The following is a 25,504-nucleotide window of genomic DNA, read 5'->3' on the forward strand; positions in this document are numbered from 1 at the left end:
AGATGATTCATTCTTCCAGTGAGCTCCTTCCAGGAAGGATTCCCCACAATCCTCAGAATGTTTCTCTGTCTCTGTACTATTAAAGTTCTTTCTCTGTTATTACAGCTTCCTTTTGACTGAAATCCTCTTTGATTCCTTCTGAAGGATCCTTTCAAAAAAAGGAAATGCAAAAGGAAAATGGCTGATTACAGATGTTCACAAAGACAATTGCTCCAGTAATTCTTAAAAAAAAAAAAAAAAAAAAAAACAAAACCATTTTAAGATTAGTTGAAACGCAGTCTCATCTTTTCAACCAAGGAACTTGAGGTCTTGTTAATGAGGTCAGAAATAGTGCAGCTGTTGCTAAAGTGTGCTTTTCAAACCTTTTCACCTTTATGGCAGAGCTTACATGAAGCTTTGTGTGAAGATTTAATAAGAACTTAGAATACCATGTGTGCTGGTGGGCTCAAGGCTGTCTTTCTTTGGCAATGTCAAAAGAAACTGCCCTATTTATCTTGTTTGTGTGTTTGTGAATGCCCTGAGGTGAGGATGAAGAATTACTTCAGCAGGGGAGTTCATATCAAGCACTGTACTGCAAATGTCCTAATACTGCAATGTTCTGGGAAAATTTGGTGGGTGTCAGGTAAGGGTGGAAAAAGTGAACAGATGAGAAAATGTTAATTACTAACCCCTTTTGCTACACAGAGCATGTTTTTGAGTGGTATTGTCTAAGCTGACTTTTTTACTTATTCTTTAATGTGAAATAAAGCATGAAGAAGAGACAACAGAATATACACAGCTCAAATTTTGCATGTAAAAGACTGTGTGTAGAACTCAACAGATCTGCTTGAAACACAGCACTGAGGAACATGCAAGAGGCAGCCATCAAGCGTAGGCTTTGGGTATTGGAAAGCAGAATTGTGCAATGACTGGGGAAAGGCAGATGTCTGATCCTGCTCTGCAGCCGTCTGTGTCCCAGTACAAGTTTAGTCATCTCTCTCCATCAGTAACAACATATTTAACCACTGACTGCAGGAAAAAATCAAAGCCTCTGGTGGAAATAAGTCTGAAAACTCAAAACTGTTTCTCCACCCACAGGCAGTTTTCCTGCTAGCTGAAAAGAGTGTTAATAACTACTGCTACCCGGTGGTTCCACTTCATTTCTGGGCAGGAAGAGCCCAGGATCCTTATCCTGGATGGACAGTGTCTCCATTTACGTGTCAGGATTTTTTCTGCTGCTCGTAGTTCTCTGTGTGGAGATCCCATTGTTCACTTACCATGTGTATTTTTGCAGTGAAGTGTCTGTGATTAAATAACAGGCAGATGTGGGACAGCAAACACTTCTCTGGTCTGATTTACAGTGGAGAAGAAAGGGTCGAGGAACTGGGCAAGAATCACAACCAGATAGCTCAGAGAAGGGACATCATCTGCTCTCAGCTGTGTCCTTGTTTTACAGCAAAGAGAAGCCGCACTGAATGCAGCAGAACGAGGTGGGCAATGGGCATTTGAACCACTCCAGCTACAGCTGACACTTAGCTGGGGCTTTGTTTTTTCCAGCTAAAATGGTGAGCAAGTGTTGCTCACACCTGTCAGGGTGCCGGCTCCTTTCTGCCGAGCGCTGCTTTCTGCCAGTGTTGGTGCAGTGACTCAGCTGTAGCACGAGCACTGGGAGAAGAGGGCTTTGTGTGACAAAAACAAGGATGTGAGTGGGTGCGTGCCTGCCAGGCTGTGGTACACGACTGCAGCTGCTGTGGGGATGGAACCAGCTACAGACCAGTAAGGACCACCCCAGCACTGCCACGAGCAGGGGCCCAGGACTGTGGCTGTGCTGCAGCCAGTCCAGGAATGTCTCCACAAGCTGGGAACATGCCTGGATTGCACAGCAGATCTGGCAGTGTCTGGATAAAATACCTACGTTCTCTCCTGGTTCTGCTTTTGTCTTGCCTTTTTCTTCTAAGAATTCAGAAAATGCTTCCAATGTATATTCCCCCGTATAGGCCACTTCCTGAAAAAGATTTAAAGTTAAGTATGTAACGGTACACAACATTTTGGAAATAATGGCAAAATCGGGTGGAGGATTCTTTAGACTGACCAAACTCTAGACTTTTGTGCACAGTTTACAAAGCAAGGGCAGAGGCACAGCAGGTTCCAGCATCACCTGAAACTTGAGTGTAAAGAAGAAATAGATGTCTAAGAAGGAAAGGATTTGTATAAAAATTATAACCGTTATTTTATGGTAGCAGCTTGGGATCCTGCCAACTACTGACATCAGTGGGGGTTTTTGTGTTTAACAATAAGCATTGGCAAGATATTCTGAAGAGCAGAGTCTTTTAAGTGTCCAGCCGTGCTATTCAAAGCTGTCTAAACCTTTCGATGGAAATTCAGATTCTGGAATAGTTTTGAATACATTGTCCAGCTGTTGCACAGCTTGAAAGAACAGGATGAATATGAGCAGTGACATTAATTTTCTTATACTTCACCTTAAGTTGGGGATTTACTGAGGATTTTCTTCTGAGGAAGTTCAATGAAAGAAGTTTCAGTTTAGAACTTTAAAATTTTCTGAGTGGATCTAGGCGCCATATTGTGTTTTAAAGATTCCTCTCCAAAAATCCTTTGCTCTCTGGAAGTATAAAAGGGTTTTGCACAAGTTTTTTAGCAAAAAGTTGTAGGAGATCATGAACATGACATTGGGAACTATCTGCTGTTATCTGAGTGTGTTTGGAAATAGGTGGATGCCTATTCTCATTTGGGTTAAGCTCACTCCCACTCAGACCAATAATGCTGGTTACTCTTACACCTGATTTGAGTTCAAAGGACTGTAAACAAAACAACTCCAGACTGGTGAGTTCACTAAAATTGTACACTTTTCGTATATTAGAAGTTTGGTATTTCCATTCCATTTTAATGAAAATGTGGCAGCTTTGAAACTACTTTTTTTATGGTTTCTATGTTTGTAAGTTTAAGTTTCTTGAGAAAGATTATTTTATTTCTCCAGTGGCAATTAACATTCTCAGATGAGTCTTGATTTTTATTGGCTCTGATGATGGCTGGGACAGCAGCTTCTCAGAGCATGAAGACCTGTAAAGCCAGACCTGTAAAGCTGATTCCTGCACTGGTTACTGGGGATGTGTGTCAACACTTCTCACTACAGTAATCAGTGCATAAGAGTACGTAGATGTTCTTTTTCTCACTTAACCCATAGAAGCAGACGAGTCAAGTACAAGACAAAATCTCTGCATTTCAGGGAAGTAGTGCAAAAACATGGTGCACAAAGAAGGACTTGAGATTTCAAACACTCTTTAATCCCAGAGAGTTTTTAAGTATGAAACAATCCCTTAATAGTTAATGGAAATCTTTTACTAGTTTGGGGCTTTTTTGTTTGTTTATTTGGTTTTTTTGCAAACTGACATTTATTAAGAGCATTTAATGGGTTTCTGCTCTTCTGCTTGAAGACTAAATGCTCTGTGAGTGTGCAGGACTGCGGTCCAATTCATCAGAAGTTGTGCATGCACATCCAAGAGGAAAATCTCTCAAAGATTAAATGAGGACATGGGTAAATGCCTTAGAATTTAATTTAAGTTTAGTACTAAGCAGAAAAATGAAAAGCTTAGTAATGCCTTAATTATAGCGGTATCTTAATTTTTTTTTACTTCAGAGATATTTTCTTTTTAATTAGATAATGTACATAGATGGAGAATGTCGTTATTTAATATTTTTCTTTGCTTTGACTTTCAGCAGCCTTTTCCAATTATTGTGTAAATAGCTGATTCATTAGGTAGCATCTTGCAAAAATCATTGGTCTTGACAACAAATATTTATTCCCATTGGAGGCTGGGATACCATAATGGAGTAAAATTACTGGCTTAAATGTACAGAAGAAAGGTTTTGATTTGGGTTTTGTGAAAATATAGAGGAAAATAACAAGAACAGTATTAACACTTTAGAGACAATTGTCATACATGCTCTGGAAACAACTAGCACAAGTGGTTCTTTGACAGAACATCTCTTTGAAGTAAAAAAGCACTGCAGTCATTAGGAGGTATCTGTGAATTCACTCCAAGCTGAGACTGTTGCTAGAACCCAACAGGCAGATTGGAGATTGTTGAACAGCAGAATGTGAGGCCCTAGGGACTTGTAGCCCAAGTCAGTAAATGCTACCTGAGCTCTTGCCACAGGATGAGACAATAGAAGGGCTTCTCCTCTAATTCAGGTTCAATGTCTACTCAGAGGCCAGTGCTGAGCAGAAAAGGACCAAATCTTTCTTAGGTAAGGGACCCCTTTCTCCCTGTGAGACCTGTGCACGTGTGCAAGCACAGCCCCCTGCCTTGGTGGGCAGCTGTGCCCCCACAATGTCCCCCAACAGCTTCTCACCTGGTAATCCGAGCCAGCAGGAAAGAGAGTGAAGAACGGGTAGCGAGCCAGCGCCACGGCCAGGATGTCGTTTGCTGTGACATCGATCTTCGCAATCATTACGTCCTTGCGACTTTGGTATTGCTCTCCCAGCTTCTCCCAGATCAGCAGGAGTTTTCTGCACTCATGGGACCAAGGGGCATCTGCAAATTTAAAAGTAAAATTAGAAGGACAGAGAAGAGCAGAAGAGCATGTGGTGGTGCAATCACAGGGACCTATTTAGCCCTTTAGGTTAACAGGGTTTGGGGTTTCATTTGTTGTCACTCCCTGCTAGAAACCATTTGCCCCTCATGAATTTCACATCTCCATGTAGTGATAACTAGTTATTCACTAGCACTTTTCTGATAGCAGTGCTGCCTTAGCTCTCTTTAGCCTCCTATGACTGTAGCCAGCACACAGCACTTGGACAGCTTTGCTGGAGAGGTGTGCCAGATAACCAGTGTTGAGCTTTTGACAGGGTACCCTTCCTTCTCGGACCAGGGTAAGAGAGCAGAGGAGGCTGCTGTTCTGCTGAGTTCTTTATTTCATAGTCTCACAGCTTTCTTGAAGGCAGAGTTCGAAGGGGGTTACATGATAAAGGCAAGCAGCAACAGCAAATAGCAGGCAAAATCCGCTTCTTCTGTGTATTCTATATGCTCCATATACTCTATATGCTCTATACTCTGTATGCTCTATACACTATACACTGTATACTATACACTATACACTCTATATTTTTTCTTACAGAAGTGTAGATTATATTTGTTAGTTGACCAATAAGATTAACACACGATTCTAGTTTTTCTTTCCTTAACCTATCCTGGTCTAATTCTAACAGTCGTAAGCCTTACACCAGTGTTACACAGGTTTTACACAGATTTGTGTATGCAGTTTCTATCAGTTGTTATTGTTTATGTGAACACTCTATCTAAAAAATGTGAACAGTGTAATTCTATCTATATTTTGTCTAAAGTAAAGATTTCTGTGAAAAGGTAACACTGCTGCAGCAAGAACTGTTTAAGGTCTCTGCTGCAGCTTTTTAATGTTTAAGGCACTTAGCATATATTTCTACTAAAAGTTAAAAAATCTATATTTCTATTTCACTTTGGTGTGACTTCACGTACCTCAGCTTGTCCAAAGGTTTTAATTCAGTCCCTGTGCTTTGGCTTCCCTCTGGGCCTGAGTCCAGAGGAGTTTTCACTCCAACAAACCAGTGCAACCCCAGTAAGTCTCCATCATTCCTGTGTTGTCCAAAGTGTACAAAATACTTCCTGCACACTAAAATTAACTGTGTTCATAAACCATGCTATGCTGGCTCTAGAAAGAGGAGTCTGAGTTATGGTGCTGTTTTGACTCTGAGCACTGCACTGATGCAGGTTACCAGAAAGGCAAACGGCTGAGAGCCCAGCATCCCCTTAAATAGCTCACAACACAGTTGCAGTCCTTCAGCAGGAGAGCAGTGCTCACACTTGGTTTATACAGAACTAAAATTTCAGGAGTGCTTTACTGAATACAGTACATTCCCTTTTCCAGCCTCTCATTTCCAGAGGACTTGGTTCAATTCTTGCTTAGATCATTCAGTTTGTTCATGATACTGAAATGTAAAAATTACTCATGTGAGTGACACAGCTGCAGCCAGCAAGGAGGGTGGCAGGAATGTACTACCCTTATGAATTTCTGGAATTCAGGACAGTAGAGCTAGTTGTCTGTATTTCTGTTAATGCTGCATGTTTGCTTTACTGAAGTAATTAAGGCTCAACCGAATCCCTGCTGGCTGGTACAAGGATAGGGCAGAGGTTTCTTCCTGGAAAGAGTCCTGTAAGGAAGCCACTTCCCTTGCAGACAGAGGAGGAAAAAAGGATTTCCTAAATCAATTTCCTGAACCACAATTCCTATCTGGGATTTAATCCTGGAGTATTATTACCAGACAATCTCACTGAACTCTCCCTCTGCCCTTGGAAGACAACACATTTCCATCGTACACCATGAGGTTCCAGTGTTGTGCTGTCTTTCAACAGGGAGATTTGATATGGCCTTGGCAAATATTTACTGAAGGGATCCAGTGCTACTCAGTGCAACACTAAGTCAGCAAAGGTATCACAGCGTTTCCATAGATATGACACAAATTTTTCTTCAATTCTTTCCACAAACAATAAAAATTAATCGAGCTCAGATTCTGTAACGTGTAAAGATTAGTTTGGTATATAGGCATGAGCTTTCTTTTTTTCCTTCCAATTGACCAGCTTTTAAGCTTTTAAAGCAGCTTAAAACTCGAATTTAATCACAACACTTACAAAACATAACAAACACAGTCATGGTCTTATTGAAGATGATACTGTTGAAATTCTTCCCAACAAGCACTTTGACAGGCATCTTGTCCCAGTCTTCTGGAATTTCTTCACTAGAAAGATGTTGCTGGGCAGAAACAGAAACATTGCTGTGAAAGTGCAGGGAGCATTGAGGAACTGTACTCCGGCTCAAGTTAATGTGAGACTGATGGGACATTACCTAATGTGCTCTGTTACTGTCTGATAACTCTTTTATATCATTACATCCTGGTCAGCCATCACATGGTTCCACCTTCTCTCCCTTCAGCAGGAGCTGGGAGCTCACAGCCCTGGGTAGCTGGTGCTCAGAATTACTTGTCCCTCTGTTGAATACAGACTCTGTAGCAGACTGTCTGAAAATGATCCTTTGGAACACATTTGTATTCCTCTCCTGAATTCTTGTTGCCCAGTGTTCAGGAGTTGGACTAGTGGAAAGTTTATGTATTGTGGGCTCTCAGAAGTGATATAAAACACACCAGAAAGTGTGCATTGCTGCTTAAATCTCTGCCTCCACCACCAGTCACAGTCCCCACATGACTCCTACAATTTACAGTGCAGTAGCTGGGAATTTCTCTTCTCTAACACCACGGCACAGCAGCAGAAAGGCACACATGCCCCATGGCAGCTGTCCTTGGTGGGACTGTGCCACTCAAGCAGATCTTGGTAAGAAAGAGGCCACATCCCCACTGCTCCCATCCTTCTGCTCCCCTCCGGCCCTGAATACAGGATCTACCTGCTCAAGTTTCTTAAATTCTGCCTGCTCTCAGACTGACTGCTTTATCTTTTCTCCCTGTAAATCATCCAGAGGAGCACTGAATAAGCAAAATGTTTTAATGTATTTTCCACATGAGTGTGATGATGCCTCATTATGGCAACAAATGCTGTATTTACCATTGGGAATGATCCCCCTGGGAAATCCACTTTGCTAAACTCACATAAAACAAATACCAAATCTTAATCCCCTCTGAAACTGTCAATTTTCTATTTACTGGATTTTTTTATAACCTTAAAATCTCTTGTAATCGTTGTTTGCATCTCTCCCAGCAAAGGGAGGGAAATATCTCCATTATAGTATTGGAAAGATTGACGCACAGGGAGTTTTTAAAGCACTGGAGTACAACAGCTGGCATCAGTTAAAATACTGGGCCATAAATGATCAATCCAGTATTTACACTAGAGGACTGGGAAACTTTGTAGTCCACCTCAGTTGTTAAATACAGAGGAACGCTCTGTCAACAGGCGTGGATGGATGCATTAGGGTGACAGTAGAATAACAAACCCATGATCCCAACAGGACGCTGTTCTAATTCAAAAAGGGGGTGCTTTGTCAATTTGTTATGTTTCAGCTGGTGTAGTAGAGAGGTATCCCATTAGCAATGGACATACCTTTGCTTTTCCACTTAGGTATCTCTGGCAAAATGCTTTTAGGCTCTCCACAGTCACCTCATCTGCGGGCATTTTGTACTTGGCATCACTGGTCAGATTTAGGATTCTCACAGCAGGAACATCGATGTCCCTGACGCGAAAATACTCAAAAATCCGTCCGTTCCTTGCTTCGTTGGTATCCACCAAAACAAACAATATCTGATGATAAAGAGAGAATCATGCATCTGGTTGAGCCTTCCAGCTTTGGTTTTGCCATTTTGGAGAAATGGACTACAGAGCTTGGCAGTGAGGTAGGATCTAACCCTTAATTCAAGGAACTATGTAGAATCATTTTTGGTCTCAGACCAAAACCCAGCAGCTCTGTGGACTTTATTACACCTTGATCCTAGTTAATAACAAATGCTAAAGCAGCCAAAAGTACTGAAGATTTTCTCTCTGTCCTTCCAGAGTGGTTTGCTGCCACGTCTTTTAGTAACACTTCTAATTTACCCCTCAAAGTGCTTATTGCTCTTCTTCGTAAATCTTAACAGAAGAGCTGAAACACCTGCAATCCGTATGTATTTACCAATAGGTGATATTTTATCACAAGATGACTTACTATTCTTCAGTGTCTCATGTACCTGGAGCAGGAGCAGCACCGTGGGAAACCGAAATACTTGTGTGTATGACTGCCTGTAACTGTCTCTATACATGCAAACACGTGGCTGCAGGCAAGGCTATGCACATAACTTGCAGCATTCCTCAGGTTTTGTAGCTGGCTCCAGCCCTTGGTTCAGGCAACACTCTGAGATCCTCATGGTATTTCCTGGTAGTGCCAGAAATTGCCAGAACCTTGCTAAAACTCCCTTTGGTTGGAAGTTGCTCCCAGAAAGTCATATTTGTAAAACCAGAAAGAGGTTTATTTGGAGCAGCTGGAATTAGTGCTCCTCTTCGTGGTCTTTGTGTTTTAAAGAATCGTTTCCAAGTGTAGTTTATCTTTCAGCTTGTCCTTAACAAATTCAAATAATAGTTACTGAAACTGTTTTTAAATTGTTTGGTGGACTTAGGAGAGGGACTGACAGCAGTGTACTTTTACCAGTCATGTTGCTGGGTGGTTTTCCACTGATCTTTTGGCATTCCTATTTGCAAATCTGGATTCAGTGTTACAAACCTTTCCTCTGAATTCTGCAGCAGCAGACTTGTAGTTTTCATAAATCTCATTGAATGTCTCCGAGTTCGTTGGGGTGAACAGCAGGATGTGATTTTCAACAGGGACATCGAAAATCTTCACAGATGTCTGGGAAACAAAAGACTCAACATCTGTTCCACTCTTTGTAAGCAGAACAGTGAATCAGAGGCTCAGCATATCAGTATCCCTAGGTTCTGCTATTGCAGATTTTACTTTTTAAGACTCAGTTCCCAATCATTTCCATAACCATCGGATTTTGTTTCACTGTTTTAAAGTAGATAAAGTAAGAAGAATCAGCAGCTGCTGAGTGGTTTTTTCAGTTCCAGGAAAAACCTCGTGATTATTCACAGGTTTTTACAGTCAGAAGGGGCTGTGATCTTCTAGTCTGATATCCTGTGTAACACACACTGAAGAATTAGTGCGGAAAGTAAAAGTTGGTGTTACCCAGGGAGGCCCAGCTGGGTCCCACCCCACTTTTTTGCTGCAGAAGCAGCCTTAGGCCTTGGTGTTGGCTCCACAGGAGGGAGGTGTTTGCATGCTCAGAGTTCACTGTTCCACCAGCCACTCCTCACCTCCTCCAGGAAACAGCATCTTGCCAGAGGGAAGCATCATTTGGCCTGGGCTGGACCAAGAGCTGCGTGTTGGGTTCTGCTGGTGTTTCTAGATGTGTTTAAGGATGGCCTTGCCTAACAAGCAAAGCCTCAGTCCCTAAGGTGCAGAATAGCTCCCTTGGTCTTTTTCTGCATGGATTTCTGTCTTTCTCCTGTAGTTTTTGTTAATGCAGAGAAATGCACATACCTCGATATTATATTCAGTGACCAAATCCAAGGTAAAGGTTTTGATTAGCCTCGTTAGACCCAGTTTGTTCTGTCTTCCATCTTCAAGCACTTCATTATGCACAGGTTTTCCCTGGACAAATAGTGCAGTTTGTGAGGTTGGTGGCCTTATCAACTATAGGAGCAAAATGACAGGCTTTAAAAGTGAGAGGTTTATGATCCTCAGCAGCTGAAGTTCTGTAACTTGTAAAATGAATGTCACAGCTAGATTGCAGAACAAGATTATAGTTAAAATTCAAGGTACAACTGACAGTTTTAATTTGTTCAGTAATCTTAACATACTGAAAGATCTTTCCCACCTCTATACACACTATCTGTGAGATGTGCTCGCTCAGGAAATCATTGGTCTGACTACTTCCTAGTCTAAATACTGCTGCTACCCTGTGTAGTTTTAGGTTTGTTGTTGGCCACTTCTTCTGTTGTGGACTAGAAGAAGATTCCTGGTCAAAATCAACACACAAGAAAAGAGGTGAATGTCTGCAAATCTTACTGAACGTGGCAGCAAAGGTTGATTAGAATGCAGGTTGGAAAGTAAAGCTATTATATCCAGATATTTAAGCATAAATTAGGAGTCTGGATGTAGGCAGGCAGACTGAAAATATCACTTGTCTAAAGGTTGCTGGTTTTGCCTCCTACTTGTCTCTCTTGTCTGTAAATGCATTATTTTGTGTGTGTTAAGCTGTTTGAATTACCACCAGGAAATTATTTAACCTGAAAATTTCCCAAACTGCATTTCCATAGCCCACAGCTGTCACAGCACCTTGCCTGCTAGACTTTTGTACTCCTACCTTCTTAAACACAACAAGAGAGTTCCTTTGGATGCCGTAGTTAGCGCAGATGTCCTCACTGGCTGTCATCCCAAAAGGCATCTCTGGCACATCTCTTGCTGTCTCACAGAAAACTTCCACACTGTCATTGTGAAGTTCCTAGTCCCAGAAAGAGTATTTATTAAGACTGTGCCCTACATCCTGCTAAGATGTGCAGGAGTTAGAGCTCCAGGTGAAGCAGGCCCCTAAAGGCTTGTGAAGCAAAGAGCAGAGTGTAATTGTAAAGTGGGTATTGCTTGCCAGGATTACCTCTAAGGGGAGATCCTGGGAGTGCTGTGACACATCTGCTGTGCTCCCCTTTCCAGCTTGTGTTGGCTGGCCTGGGTCAGCAGGGATGGTGTGGGGTCCCCTGTGTCCTCCCTGCCCTCCCCTGGCACTGCCACTCTGCAAAGCCTTCTGCAGACAGGAGGGATCGTGCCACCAGCTGCTCGCCCTGCACAGCCGGCAGGAGGTGAGGGATTACACAGGAGAGGAGCTGACTGACACCTTTGGGGCTTTGGACTGAGTGCTCCTCAAGGCAGGGACCTTGACTCCTGCATCTACCAAATAGTCACTGTGCTGTCCACCTTCAAAATAAGAGCAAATTAGCAGGATGAAGGGCAACAGCACTTCCAGATTTGATTTAATCAGACAATTATTTCATGCTAGATGAATAGTAATTTATATGCTGAGACCTTCCAACACATCCTGGCACTCATATTTGTGAGCAATCTGTGAGTAATAGAAGGCCAAATACGGTTCTTTATTTGCTTGGACACTGTTTTGTTGGCTTCCACCCATTAAATTTCTGACATGCCCTAGCTCATGCTCATCTGTTGTCATTTCAGCCGCCGAGCGAAATCAGTGTCCAGTGAAACACATCTGCAGGCAGTACCTGCTATCAGCGTGGTTCAGGGAACTCTCCGGCATCTCTGTCATAGAAAGAGCTTCTCAATTTCTCCCAGCACTGGAACACTGCCTTCCTCCCTGAACGGCTGCAAGCAGATTGCTGCAAAGCAAGGTTCTGGGCACTGAGCACTTTCACAGTTTGTCCTGTTAATGTTGTATGTGCTCACCGGCTCCGTTACCATGGGGCATTTTGGTAATGAATCCTGTTTTCCACATCCACAAAACTTGGACTATATACTGCAGCCAGCACATTTGGGATATTATCAGTTCAGGTGTGAGTCCAGACATTGTGCTTTTAACTGGGCAGAAAGATACCAGAATAAAAATCTGTTTCGTTAGAGAAAATCCTTGATTGAATTTCCAGATATGAAAGATTTCAAGGACACAATTGAAAAGCAGGAAAAAGCTGTTCCTGTTTTACTGACTCTGACAGCATATCTTGACTATTGTTCACTAGCATTCGTCCCAAATCCTAAGAACCTTATTCTGCTCTGAAAAGTGGCAGAATTTGCTTGAGAAAGGACTACATGTGTTGGATCATTTACAGTGGTAATATTTTATGACTTTTTGGCCTTCTTTACACTGGCCAAACTTAGGATGGTTTAGCAGAAGCCCTTTCTCTGAGGCTGCAGGAGACACTGCTGTGACCAACCAGGGCTGTGCAAGCACTGCTGAAGGATCGTGCTCTCAGGAGCCGTTCTCAGGGTCTCTGTGCCCAGGTACTGATTAAGGAAATGTGCTGTGGTGTAAGATTTTCTTGTATCTGCCTGGGCCGCTTGTCTGGAAGTGTGAAAAAACAGATAGAGGCAGATAATGGTTTTTTAAAAGTACAGAAAACTGAGAGTCTGTTTTTTTCTGGTGAGTTCTAGTTTGGATGTGTGGGATTTGGTGGTGATAGCAAGAAGTGTATCCCAAATTTGGAACAGAAACCAGCCTTTTGAGCTTTCCAGATAATTACCCTAAAGAAGCCAATCACTGCCAAATCATCAGCTTTTATGATGGCTTCAGCCTGATCAGTAGAGTTGATTAAAACAGTGCTAGGTCCTGTTCTTCTTTTCACCCATGTAATAAAGGTTGAGGCTTTTCTGACTCCTGTGGAAGGAAAAGAGAGTTAAAATGAAAGTCAAAAGGAATGACAGAAATTTCTGTGCAATCAGGACAAAGGCAGTGGAGGTGCAGAGGGATGCTGAATACAAATGGACTTGCACTTCTTAGGACTGAGGTCAAAGCTGGTTCAGAGGGGGCTTGAGATATCCAAATTCAACCTCAGGTTCTAGTCACCATTTAAACTACTGTGACTCCAGAAGACCAACAGTGGATCAGTACAGTGTTTTCTGAGACCTCTGCAAATGGTTTTGAGTCCAGTTAAATGATTAATCACACCTGGAGAATAGAGATGAGGAAATTCAGGCAGAAAACCTGTCCTGCAAGATTTCATGTGTCCCAAAATCACAGTGAGCCATAAAGTGCTATCGACCTGAGGTTTAATCCAGAATGACTTCAAACCAGTTGCAGATTTTATTGAACTGTTTGTTCAATTATATTAGGTGTCAAAATTGTTCCTTTGGTGCTGCAGGAGGGATCTGATAGGCACAGAGACATGTTAAAATTCCTCTGTGGGGCTATAGCATCACTTCAGTTTAGACATAAGAAACAAAGCTGAAGTGTAAAAGTTGTCATTTAGTTCTGGATTGTTCCATCTTTTGGTTTCCAAATTACTACTACCAGTTTTACTGAGATTATAGTCAGTGTGTTTATTTGGTAAATTCTCCTAAGCTTTCAGGAGTTTTAGAATATTGAGTCTCTTTTAAAATTATGCTCTTAAACTATGATGTTTTCAGAGGAATTTGAGGTACAAAATTGAGGTTTAGGCGATTAAAATCTCGGCCCTTTCATCTCTGTATGACAGACAGCCTTCTTGGATCAGAGTAAAGGTTAATTAAAATCATACATGAAAGAGAAGAAGTTAAGTGCTAGAGTCAAAATGTATAGTACAAGTGGATTATCAGAGATGCAAGTCCTGGCACTGTGCATTTTAGCAGAATGACAAGATCAAAATTGAGTCAGACCATTTCACTGCCATCAGTTTTGCAGCAGACAGCACTGCAAATAGTTTAAAATACCATTTCTTTAAAGTGAAGCAGGCAGACATCTGCTCTGGAGTGTAGAGGCTGCAGAACAAAGCACAGAGCAGTATCTAGTGGCCACATAGTGCTTGACTTCTGCTGTCTAAATGCAGAATGGAGGTCTTGTCACTTATGTCAGTGCTATAGCCCCTAAACCTACTTTCCATTTGATTAATCTTTCTATTGAGTTCCTTTAATCAGCCTGTGTACTGGCCAAATTCTGACCATGCAGTCGTAAATGATGATTTACAAAGCCTAGATTTGGCTTTCATGTTATGTCCATTGCCAGGGCAACCATTCAAAAATTCCATCTTCCCTAAAGAGTTGAACTAATTTATTGATTTAAGCAAGGTCTGCAGTTTCTTTTGTATGTACCAAGTCCTGTGTGAGAAGCCACTGGGTGGCCAGTGCACATTTCCAGTTGCCAATGCCCAGTGGTTTAAAAGTCAAACATGCTACGTGAGGTTTTACTCAGTGTTGCGCATAAGCATTTACCAGTGAACAAAATGTAATTTAAGCCATTATTGGTGGTACATGTATTCCAAACCACTGGTGCTATCTGCCTGCTACAAAGCACAGAGCAGCAGCCAGTTTCCTAATTCCTACATCTTGCTGGAAAGCGTGCCTGAAGCAGCAGCTCTGCTGGAGGGCAGCTATGTGTGTGTTGTTGCAATACTCTGTACTCGCTGGCTCACACCAGAAAATCTGCCACCTTTACCAGTTTAAGAGAGGTTTTCTTGTCAGTGCTGTAGATTTAATCAGAGACTGAAGGTAAGGGCTTTTGCTTTCAGGTGACAGCACCTCTAATAAAAGTTCAGTACAGCATGTCACGCTGTCAGTGGCATTTGTGCAGAGGCTGCTGTTTGCACAAGTCTGGATGGTGGGAACTTGGTAAGAAATTCAATAGTGAGGAGGAGCAAGTTGCTAAAAATACTGAAGATCAGGTTTCAGCAGGAGCCACAGGGGGCTCGACAGTTAAAGATATCTTAGCACTTGGTTGTGTACAGGCTCAGGAGGCAAACTCTGGGTTCCTTTTTTTTATTGTTGTATTAAACTTGTGACTCACCTGTATGTGCTCAGAGTATGCTAACAGATTGCAAGTCATGCAATTTTTATCACCTCTGTAAAAGTTCATTTTATGAAAAAAACCCTTTCTTGTATACACTGTAAGTGAACGAAAACATCTCGTAAGACCTGGGTTTCTGGGATTGCTAAAGTCTGCTGTTGTCTTTGCTTAGTAACTTTCTGTAAAGTACTTCAAATTATTCCACGTTTTATTCTAAGCCACATGTGAGCTCCCCCTGATGGCTAAATAGCAAAATTATTTTCCTTAGCTTAGGAGGCCTACCTGTATGCTAAGGACCCTGTGAATTCCCAATTCATTGTCAGACGTAGTGTTGCTCCAGCCTGCTTCTGTAGGCATGCTGCCCGTGGGAATTGCAGTGGACCAGAAGAGTAATGGAGCAGTTTTGGGACCCAGTTCTTGTTTGGCATAACTCATTAATGTTTACTGTAGTAATTGGGAGTGAGTTGTCTTGTTGGGGCAATTCTGTACTCGGTGGAATAACACCAGTAATTAATTTGGCTGTGTGAACTTAATAGAGAAGATACTCAGTTACACCCTTGGAAGATGAATTGAGATTCAAGTTCCTGTATTGGTACAGAGGCAATTGCATATTTAAAACCGTGGGCAAAACCAGCTTTCCACCTTGTGTATTTTTTTATCTGAGCATCTGTATTTTTCTTCTCAGCAGTGTAATAGATAGGTACATCCTGTCATTACTATCATTATCTTATCAGTGCATGAGACAGTTTACCTTTGCAGTCTGTGGGATCTTCCCTGCTGCCATTCACAAAAAATTTCACAGTAGGAAAGGCTTGAATATTAAATTCTTTTCTCAAGTCATGTTGGTGTGTCACATCCATTTTGCCAAACTGGATTCTTGGAGCTTCTTTTTTAAGCTGCCGTGCAGCCTCAGCAAATTCTTCAGACAAATTCTGAGATGATTGAGATAAAGTAACATCTGGAAAAGGCCAATCAAGAGCAAATGGGTTACATAAGCCACAGCATGAAGCTTTCAGTGGAGGTTGTTGTGTCAAGTGGTAGCTGGAGGGTTTGAATAAGGTCTTCTATGACTCAGAAATAAATGAGAGATTATATTTACTTCTTTATATTGATGCTGGTTTTTCACCACTCCATATGATCTTGAACCAGTCACGATGAACAACCAGCAACATTACAATAGTCTTCTGTTGGGAAAGTACAATGAGCAATTAAAAAGTGGCTTGGCTGACAATGCTGGGCATGAGTTAGAGAGGTGAAGGATAGAGTTAAGTATTGCTCACATTAGGACTCTTTGATAAGATCCCATTTTTGTAAGCACTTCACTGAGGCAAACTTTTGTAATGCAGAAAGTACTTTTCCAGAAAAGATACTGAGGAGGGAGAGAGAGGAACAGAGCTGGTGTTTTAAAGGCTGGCAGTGTGTTCCTGTGTGCTGTGCTGGGTGCCAGCCCTTCTCCAGCTCCAAGGGCAGCTGTGTGCTTGGTGCAAGGAGAGCGGCCACCCCAGGCTGGGCCCTGGAGCTGTAAAGTTGTATTAACATGAAAAAAAGGACAAGAGAAGGAACCTAGGCACACAAACTGCTCTGCATTCAGAGTCAGGTAAGAGATAAAGGCCTGGAGCTTTACAGTTTTGCAACTTGGGTTGAAAAAAACCCCCAAATTTTGGTTGAAATTGAGATACCCTGTCTTGTTAAATTTCTTTTATTATAAAGAACAAAACCTTTTTCTTTAGATTATGCACATAAAATTTTTTGTTTCTTCGATATATTTTGCAAATGGGAACAGATGAAAAACATGCAGTTAAATTTGGTTTCATAAAATGGTGTTTGTTCTTTTGTGTGTGTACGAGTGGCTTTGTGTATACACGTGTTCAGATATACAATTGCACAAGCACACACACAAATGCACCAAAGCACAACTCTAACCAAACAAATGTCTTTTGTTCTTTCACTAAATTACAGAAGCCCTTCTCTACAGCATACCTGGTGATTGCACAATGTGGTTATAACCAAAAAAACAAATGGACATTTCTGTAGGAGTTCTAATAAATGAAAGATAACTCCATAATCTAACTCAGTGCTGAGTTACATGCCTTGCATTATTCACTGTTATCCTTGCTCTGATTCCCAGCCATCAATCATTTTCTTCCACCTTACTGTTACAGCAAGTGTGAAGATTAGCATCAAATAATGCTATTTTCTCAGAATATTAAAGTGATAAGCCCTTCCACATTCAGTGACATACAAACCCATTTTGGAGAGGCTCATAGAACCCCTGCACTGGAACAGCTGCTCCAGCTGCTAATTTGCCAAGGGTTCCTGTTAGTACAACAAAACTCAGCGTCTGCTCAGGGGATAACCAGATACCATGTGATGAAGAGAAGGTGCTTTTCTAAATAAAGTAAATGAGCCTTAAGACAGCAGTCCAAATCCGAATTGTGTTCTAACTGCCTGTAAAATCAGTGTTTCATCAAATAAATTTATTATGATTTTTCAAAGAAATTTTACCCAAACTTTAATTTCCTATTTCCAATGTATAACAATATTCTTATGAACCTTTCCCTCAACAGGATTGTAATGTGTTATCTCCTAGCACCAAAGAAAGAAAGAAAGAAAGAAAGAAAGAAAGAAAGAAAGAAACCAAGATGTCTCCAGTTGTACCTCAAGATGCTCTAGAGGCAACTGCAGCAAACCAGCAATGCTGAGCCATCAATGTAAGAAATTGCATGCCTACCCTATAAAATTGCATGTCTACCCTATGCTGCTTCTAGGGACACTGTGTGTTGAGCCTTTACGAACTATTTTTGCTTAAACTGATTGCAAAGGTGGACTATTCAATAAGACATGGAGTATTTGCGATGCAGTTTGAGAGTGCTGATACACAGTGACTGCAGGTGGCAGGGCTAGCCCAGAACAATGGCTGGGCTTGCCAAGAGGAAGGGTGTATGGCTCTGGACAGAGTGCAGTTGGAGTAAGGAGCAGGAAACCCCACAGCAAATCAGGATCCAGCAGCTTTCAGCTAATTCCAAGTCAGTGTTTCACACCAGAGGCAATTTCAGTATAATGATTTTTCTCCTAATAACCTAAGGTTGCACAGCTGTTTTACCACAGCTGGGAAAGTGGAAGCTTAAATGCTTTTTGCACAGTGAAATGGGAAGGAGCAGCAGAAACTGTTGGTGAAGCCCAGACGCAGAAGCTGAAGTTTCACAAATAAAAAAGAAATACTGATCTCAGACACAAGATATCTGGGTAGATTGCCTGGGTAGAAGAGGGTGTAGGATCCATTTTTCTCTGAAATATTTCAATTCCAAACAGATGTTTTAAGAATCATCCCTTATCACTGAGTGACCTGGGTAGTCAGAGTTGCAGGTAACTAGGAATGTAAGTAGCATGCTTAGATAATGAGAGTTGGCAGAGTTAGTGGCTCCATGCCACTACATGACTCCATTCTGTAAAAAGTAATCTGCAGTCAGAGACCAGGAGAACTTTAAGTACCATTCACCTGCTAACTGTGAGACACAAGTTCAGTGAGTGAACAGGCTTCTTCATCACACAGATAAAAACTGTCTCCTTGACTACCCAGAAATCATGTGGAAACATCCATCATGCACCTTTCCCCTGCTTTCCTGAGTGATTAGACTCCTCTTCAGCTCTCCATCAATTCCTTTTCATTCCACTCATTCTCTGTTTGCCTCCCAGGTGCTTTATTTTTCAAGTTGTTTGAGTGTTGCAGGAAATCATCGCTCCTTTTATTTGGAGCCTTTTCTTGAGGTTTGTTTTGTTTCCTCTGGTTTAGATTTTTATTGACACCGATCACTCCAGGCAGTGGGATGAGGAAGCAGCTGCTGGGGCTAATGTGGCATCACAGGCTCCAGACTCAAGGAGCATCAGCAGGGTACAAGAGCAGACAGGGATAAGAGGCAAGAGAGCTGGTGACAAGGTCACCAGGGAAGGCATGTGTGGGTGGTGGGACACCTGTGCAAACCAGTGTGCTGTGCCACATCTGCCAGAAGCAAGAGGCCCTTCAAAGGCTGCCAGCTCAAGAACAGCATCGTATTAACATGGGAGAATGTTTCCATTATCTGTAGTTTTAGCTGTGTTGTAAATAAAAACAAGGAGAAATTAAGGGTTGGAAAATTAAAAGTGGGAAGAGAACCAGAAATCCTGTATTTTGACTCTTATCTCTTCAGTACATCAACAACCTGAGTAAGCTGCTCTTTCTTTTTCACGGTGCAGTTTACTGAGCTAAAATACATTGAAATGTGGACAGATAAATGTTTTGCTGACACATTAATGTGTTTAATGACCCTAAAGTATTCTTGAAGTGGGTATACATGGAAGCACAACAAGTTACTTTTCCTTTAGCTAATTGCTGGTGGCCTCCAATCTCACTCTGCTGTCTACATCGATGGTTTAGGGATGGCTGCAGTCATTGTGAATGTGTCTGTTCTCCTGCCACGTACAATTTCCCGGCTGTTAGTTTCTGACATGGTCACAAAACCATTTCAGCAGTCCCATTTCTCATCTTCTGTGCAGGCAGCTTTTGCAGTTGCACTACAGATATATAATCTTCTCTGTAGAAGAGTCTGGAGATGAAGGATAGATTCATGTTTAACTTATCAGAGTGGAAGGATGTTAATCTTGCTGCAGTTGCAAGCTTGCTTGTGTAACCTTGAATTCTCTCATTCTTTTCTAGAGTGAGATATGGCCATAACCTCCTGTGCTGACCTCTCTACTTTTTAACTGAGCTTTGTAGTTCATTTGAGCTCTTCTGCTATGCAAACATAAGGGTTTATTCTAAGCTTGGGTTATTCAAAGCATTCACTGAAATAGGCAGGTGTGAGAGACACCTACATGAGGGACCCATGCTAGTCAGTAATTCTGCAGCTGGTAACTGCAATTTTTTTTCCAATAATATCACCTTCAGCTTTTGTGCCTTAGAAAGGAGATGTTTGTCTTCAAGAGTAACCCTCATCTTGCCTATTAAATGTCATTATCTCAGCATAGGCTGTCAGTCACAGGTTGCAGGAACACTGTGCCTGACCCAGTGGCTCGCTAGATGTACAAATGTTCTGCTAGAGAAGGTAAACTTCACCTTTTCACAAATGAGAGCGTGCTTAGCACACAAAGCAGCAGCACAAGGTCTGCACCACTCATGTGCTTGTCCTTAGGCTATCCCCATGTTTGTCTAGGAACTGGAAACTTTTCAGTGCAAAGAACAGCAGCAAGCATTCTCAGAAACCTGTGGAATACAGCATTCACTGGGGCCTGTGTCTTTTCCTGAGCTCTCCTGATAAGTTGGAGGAAATGGTGTTATCCTGTGCTTTGAAAGCAGTGTTTTTAGCATTCCTGTGCATGAGTGTACAAAGTTGATTCTCTCTGTGATAGGCATATTTGTTAGAGTGCTTGAGACCTTTTATGGTGTTTGTTTGCTTTTCCCTGCAGTGGAAGTCAACACAGGGACTCATATTCAGGCAGTGTGTAGTGTAAACAGTGAAACTCTCCCATGCAGGCAGCACTGATCTAAGGTCTGCCTTCTGCTGGCAACAAGTGCTCTGAATTCCCTGTGCTCATAAGCATTTGTGTGGAATTTAGATCAGTTTAACATGGATAGGGACATGCCACAGCCTGCAGCAGAAGAGCACTTTCAAGTGAGTGCTGAGATGGGGTGCTCCTAGCATGTGCAGGGCACACAGCTCAGCTGGGCAGGGCTCACACATTGCTGGGTGATGCTTGCATCCTTTTCAGACATGTCTTGTGGCACAAAACAGCTGGGATGAGGGAGGGAGAGGATTTCCGGGTCAATGCTTGGTTTCCCCACTGGGTACTTGCCCTGTGAACTTTGCCCAGCTCCAGAGGGATCTGTACACTGCCTGGCCGAAAGTCAGCATGTATTTATAGTAACCCTTCCTGAAGGAAGGCAGACCTGGGACTCTGGGAGGGTGGAACTGACAGGTATTAAAAGGACTTGGGCGTCACTGGGCAGAAGACATCAAAGCAGACCTCACCTGACAACTATTGTGGGACTGGTAAGTAAATAATATTATGCAACAGGGAAAGCATTGGGGCTTTCTTAGAACTGATAGGTGGTCCAGGGCACAGTCTTGAATCAAAGTTTGTAGCTCAAACATTTCTGGTGTCGGTACAGCACCAGAGGAAGTCCCACCTTCTGGGAAGCCTGGGATTCCTTCCCACTCCCTATGTCTCTGTGATTGCTGATGAGTAAGGAGGAAAAAGATCTCAGGTCCTGCATTCATTCTGAATGTCAGAAGCTAATTCCTGGCAGCCCCACAGATTTCCTGAGTGATCTGGGCAATATTGTTTTCTCTCACATTATCTTAGTTTCTTTAATAGTTCCTTGTTAACACAGGTTGTTCATTTAGATAGAATTTTAAAGAGTGGGATATAAAAGATTAGGGCTTTATGGCTTTTGTGTGCCATTCCCATCTTTAGTCTCCTTATGCTGTGGCAATGAAATTATTACAGCAAATGAATCAGCTTATTCAGCATTGTGGAGTCAGGTTTCCCACACCCCAGGGCAGTGCCTCACTGCAGGATAGTTTTTCACTGCCCCAGAGGCTGTTTAGTGGCATGTCTCCAAAGGGAGCTATAGAGACTGAGGTCAGTGATTTCCAGATCATGTATCTGTGCTGTGGAGCTCATCACTCTTGGGAGTGATTCCAAAACTCTTTCTGGGGACTGTAGATGCCGTTATGGTTTGTGGGGGAAAGGCAGTCCATGAGTTTTCAGTAAGCCCTTCAGACAGACTTGTTGGCCTTTGATCCAAACCAGCAAGCGATGAGGATCACTGGAGCAAGGTGTGTTTGGGGAGCAGAGCTTCATCTCTGCATTTTGGAAGATGCAGTGGGGAACGGAAGAGTGTGTCTGTCCTTCCCTTCTGGAGAAGCCAGTGGTGAGGGTGGTGGGATGTCAGAGATGTCCAAGACTCTGCTCTGAAGAAGGGGGAAGAAAGCCTGATTTAGACTCCCACATCCTTTGAGTGCCCCAGTCCCTGGGCTACTGTATTCTGAACAACTCTTTCTCCATCTCCTCTCTCTTTATGAATTCTTTCACATCTGTTTTCCGTTCATATTTGGTTTGCAATCCTGAGGTGTGTTGCAATATCTCACTGTTGATAATCTCTGCCAGTACTAAGAAGGTTTGGCTACAAACTCTGCTCTGGCCTGGCCATTTAGATCCTGTGCTTTGAAACAGCTCTTACAAAGCTGAGAATACAGAATGACCAAGGTTTTTCTGGTAAACTATTTTTTCACCAAAATTATGCATCTTCAGAGAGATAAAACCGTTCACAACTGCGGACTGAATGTGGCAAATAGCTTTAAATCCTCCACAATTAGTAAATAAAATCTTCCCAAATTTCAAAACTTTCAGAAGTATTTAAAAATTTTAAACATTATGTTTCAAATAATTTTCTTATGTGATTATTCTGAAAGTTTAAAAATACTTGAAGTTTTATAACATTGTTTCAGGATTAATGAAGTGTTTGGTATGATCCAAACATATTTTTAGTTTCAGGAGTCTGTTAGTGTATTTTGGGTCTTGTTGTTGGAAAAATACAAGTATTTTCATTTCAGCTTGACCTACAGTACATCATAATCATTATTATTACTATTATTATTAATAATATTATTATTATCTTTGTCATCTATGTCTTTATTATATTCTTTATTTAGGTTATTATCACTTTTTATTTATTGCCATAATATTATATTGTATGTGTTGTTATATTTTCATATTATTATAATTAAAGATATTATATTATATTATATTATATTATATTATATTATATTAGCCTTATGCAGATCAAAGGGTTTCTGCTACCAGCAAGCTACTGGCCAGTGCAGATCCCTGTTTGTGGCATGGGAAATTATGCAGCATCTGAACTTTTAGATGGGTAACATCACAAGAATCCACCTCTTGGCTTTTGCCCTTGTGATGTACTTGTAGGCCAGACCTGACAACAAAGTTAGTTACTCAAAAACCCCACCAGTTTTCTCCCCAGGAGGAATAAACGTGAACCTAAAACAAGGACCACAAACCTGCCTCTACCTAACCAAGTGCTCATTTCAGGGAAAAAGAACAATATAATGCAATTACAGACATCAAAATGTTGTAGAAAGACAATCCCTAAAACCCAAAGACTCCCAGAGGAGAGATGCCATCCAAAAAATCTCATACAAAGTGCTGATGAAAATGTAAGAAGGAGAAAAGCATTCTCTGGTTAATTTTTGTTTGGTTGGGGGTTTTTTTAATATGTTTTACCCATCACTGCTGTGAAACACATACTTGCAAAACCAGGCAGTGAAAGCAAAGAATGCCAGCTCATCACTCTCTTATGTCTTAAGTAGCAGACTGGTGTTTAACCACCCCAAAAAAGAATAAACTTTTGTAGTTACAATCAGAAATAGATACATGGAGGAAACCAAAACAAACAAGGACTGCTGGGGGGCAAAGGAATGGTAAAACAAGCACTCCTGAGTGTCCCAACATCAGTCATTCTCTGCAGAGCCACCAGGGCAAGAGAGTGGAAATTGATACTCACAGAACTTCACCAGGAGGTATTTGGTTTCCTTCAATGCTCTGTCAAAGTTGCTCGATTTCAGCAAGAGGACATGGTTCTCCTTTTTTATTTTGGGGAGCTTGGCTTTCTTCAGCTTTGCTTCATTTGGGCTTATGCTGTCTGCTGCCAGGAAGCCTGTGAGAAACAACAAGAGAAGAAGGAAAAAAGGATGTGTCTTCATCTTGTCCTGCCTTTACCCAGATACTGAGAAAGAAAGAAGCAAAGGAGCATTAAGCAGTAGGGTTTGCTGCTCAAATGTCTGCAGCTGTATCAGCCAAACCAAGAGGCTGATAAGGTTGATAACAGTCTACCACCAGTGGAACCAACTGCACTTTCCATGGGAAGATTAAATTAGTTAAGTACTTCCCCACTTTTACTAGTGCTTGTGGGGGGGGGAAAAAGTATCTATGGGGAAGTTTACTGTTTCTGGAAATAAACACCCCAGGGAGAAGGTGAAAGAGCACAGGAGGAAACACTTGCCTACCACTGGAAGCACCAGTGGATTCAGAGTGCACTTGTGTGATTAGACACCCTTCTCTTGTCAGGGCTGCACACCAAGCAGCAGGTGAGGTACCTGGGACAGTATTTGAGGGCTGCTCCCCTGCCTAATGTTTGCTTGTCTCTTGCACTTACGGAGCTACTGATTGGGGATCTGACTGAGAGTGTGCTGAAGTCAGGGGAAAACTCTCATTTCTTTGCATAGGGAATTTCAGTGCCTGTAAGTCTTGGAGGCCTTGTCTGTGAGGCTCCCCCTCCACTCAAGTGCCGAGTTGTAGCTCAAGTAAGATAGTACTTCGTGGGTTAAACCAGAAAATTTCACCATTGGTTTTCAGTGGTAGCACAATTTTCTGTGCAATAAATTGAAGGGACTTTAAAATGTACCATGTCATCCTTAGGATAGCTGTCACCCATGCATGCGAACTGTGAGGCCTCCCTAGACAGTCTTTCCAGAACATTTAAAAAAAGGACTTACAGAAACGTTGAGATTTTGGAATTCCTTCATTTACTAAGGAATTACTATTTCTGTAAATATCTGCCAGTCTGTAGTTGTAGCAGAAACATCTTTGACCCTTAAACTGTGTTGCAATTTGTGAACTTTACCCCTGTAGCAGGTAGAGATCAGGTATTCCACTGGTTGTTTCAGTGGCACAGAGGACACAGGTTAGTTGACAACAGCTGGGTCTGGATTAGTAGAACCAAGAAGAAATTCCTCCAATAATGACTCTTTGTTCTTCTTGAGGAGTAGCAAGTGCTGCTTCGCTCCTCGTGCCTTTAGCAGACTTTTTATCCAGGAGGGCACCACTAAAAGGGAGTGTTTGTAATGGGGGCTGATGTGGTAGCCTCCACTTTCTGTGGGTGAAGGATCTTGGGGGACATATTGCTGCAATTTAGTCTGTTTTCATGCCTGGTGTGAGTGGAGCAAACTCTCCTCTATCAGTCTCAAAAGCTTTGAGTTGCAACGCACCTTGAGAGGTGTTCTATTAGTACTTGTGCAGGGTGCCTAACGAAATCAGGAGCTGTGTATTCAGGCTGCTTGCAAGATAAGATCACACATAAATACAGATTCAGCAATCAGGTACCAAAGGAGAAAAAGAAGCAGAAAGATAAGAGTCTCCCATTTGACTTTGTGGTCTCTTTCTCTTCATAACAGACTGCTTTCCAAAGACGTCTTTCAAGCAAAATGCCAGTGAGGTTAAAAAGCATCTTTCAGAACTGCAGGTTAAAACTAACAAGGCCTGTTTGAGCTGAGCAGGCAGTGTTTAAGATCAGAACACAGCCTAAGGCTCCCAGAACAAAGGCAGGATGACAAAACCATTTGCTGAGAGAGCTGGTTTTCCCCTGTCTGCCCCTGAAACAAACTGCAGTCGACTTTAAACCCTCCTGGAAATCTCCTACCAGGAAGTAGGCTCCATCATGGAAAGGGCTTCTAACCT

At 42.0% G+C, this 25,504-nt stretch overlaps 2 protein-coding genes across 5 annotated transcripts in view; one reads left to right on the forward strand and one right to left on the reverse strand.

Annotated features, from left to right (window-relative positions):
* PDILT (protein disulfide isomerase like, testis expressed) lies at positions 1-23,757 on the reverse strand. The gene is made up of 11 exons (XM_010392701.4): positions 23,553-23,757; positions 15,744-15,950; positions 12,759-12,892; positions 10,874-11,011; positions 10,048-10,158; positions 9,232-9,357; positions 8,082-8,279; positions 6,663-6,783; positions 4,351-4,532; positions 1,895-1,984; positions 1-148 (listed from the first exon to the last, which is right to left on the reverse strand). The coding sequence occupies exons 1-11, from the start codon at positions 23,749-23,751 to the stop codon at positions 80-82; spliced, it is 1,575 nt and encodes a 524-aa protein (XP_010391003.2). The 5' UTR covers positions 23,752-23,757; the 3' UTR covers positions 1-79.
* Positions 17,631-25,504, forward strand: part of LOC104684877 (acyl-coenzyme A synthetase ACSM4, mitochondrial) — an 18,788-nt gene continuing 10,914 nt past the window's right edge. The window contains exon 1 of one of the 4 annotated variants that reach the window (XM_019281738.3): positions 17,631-17,703. The gene's annotated coding sequence lies outside the window, so the exon portion shown is untranslated. Of the gene's footprint in view, positions 17,704-20,852; positions 21,019-23,905; positions 23,925-25,504 lie in introns of those variants that run through there. The other 3 variants (XM_019281740.3, XM_010392484.4, XM_019281737.3) reach the window with 3 other exon arrangements.

Source organism: Corvus cornix, chromosome 14 (genome assembly GCF_000738735.6).
Source record: "Corvus cornix cornix isolate S_Up_H32 chromosome 14, ASM73873v5, whole genome shotgun sequence".
In the NCBI taxonomy this organism is placed as follows: domain Eukaryota; kingdom Metazoa; phylum Chordata; class Aves; order Passeriformes; family Corvidae; genus Corvus; species Corvus cornix.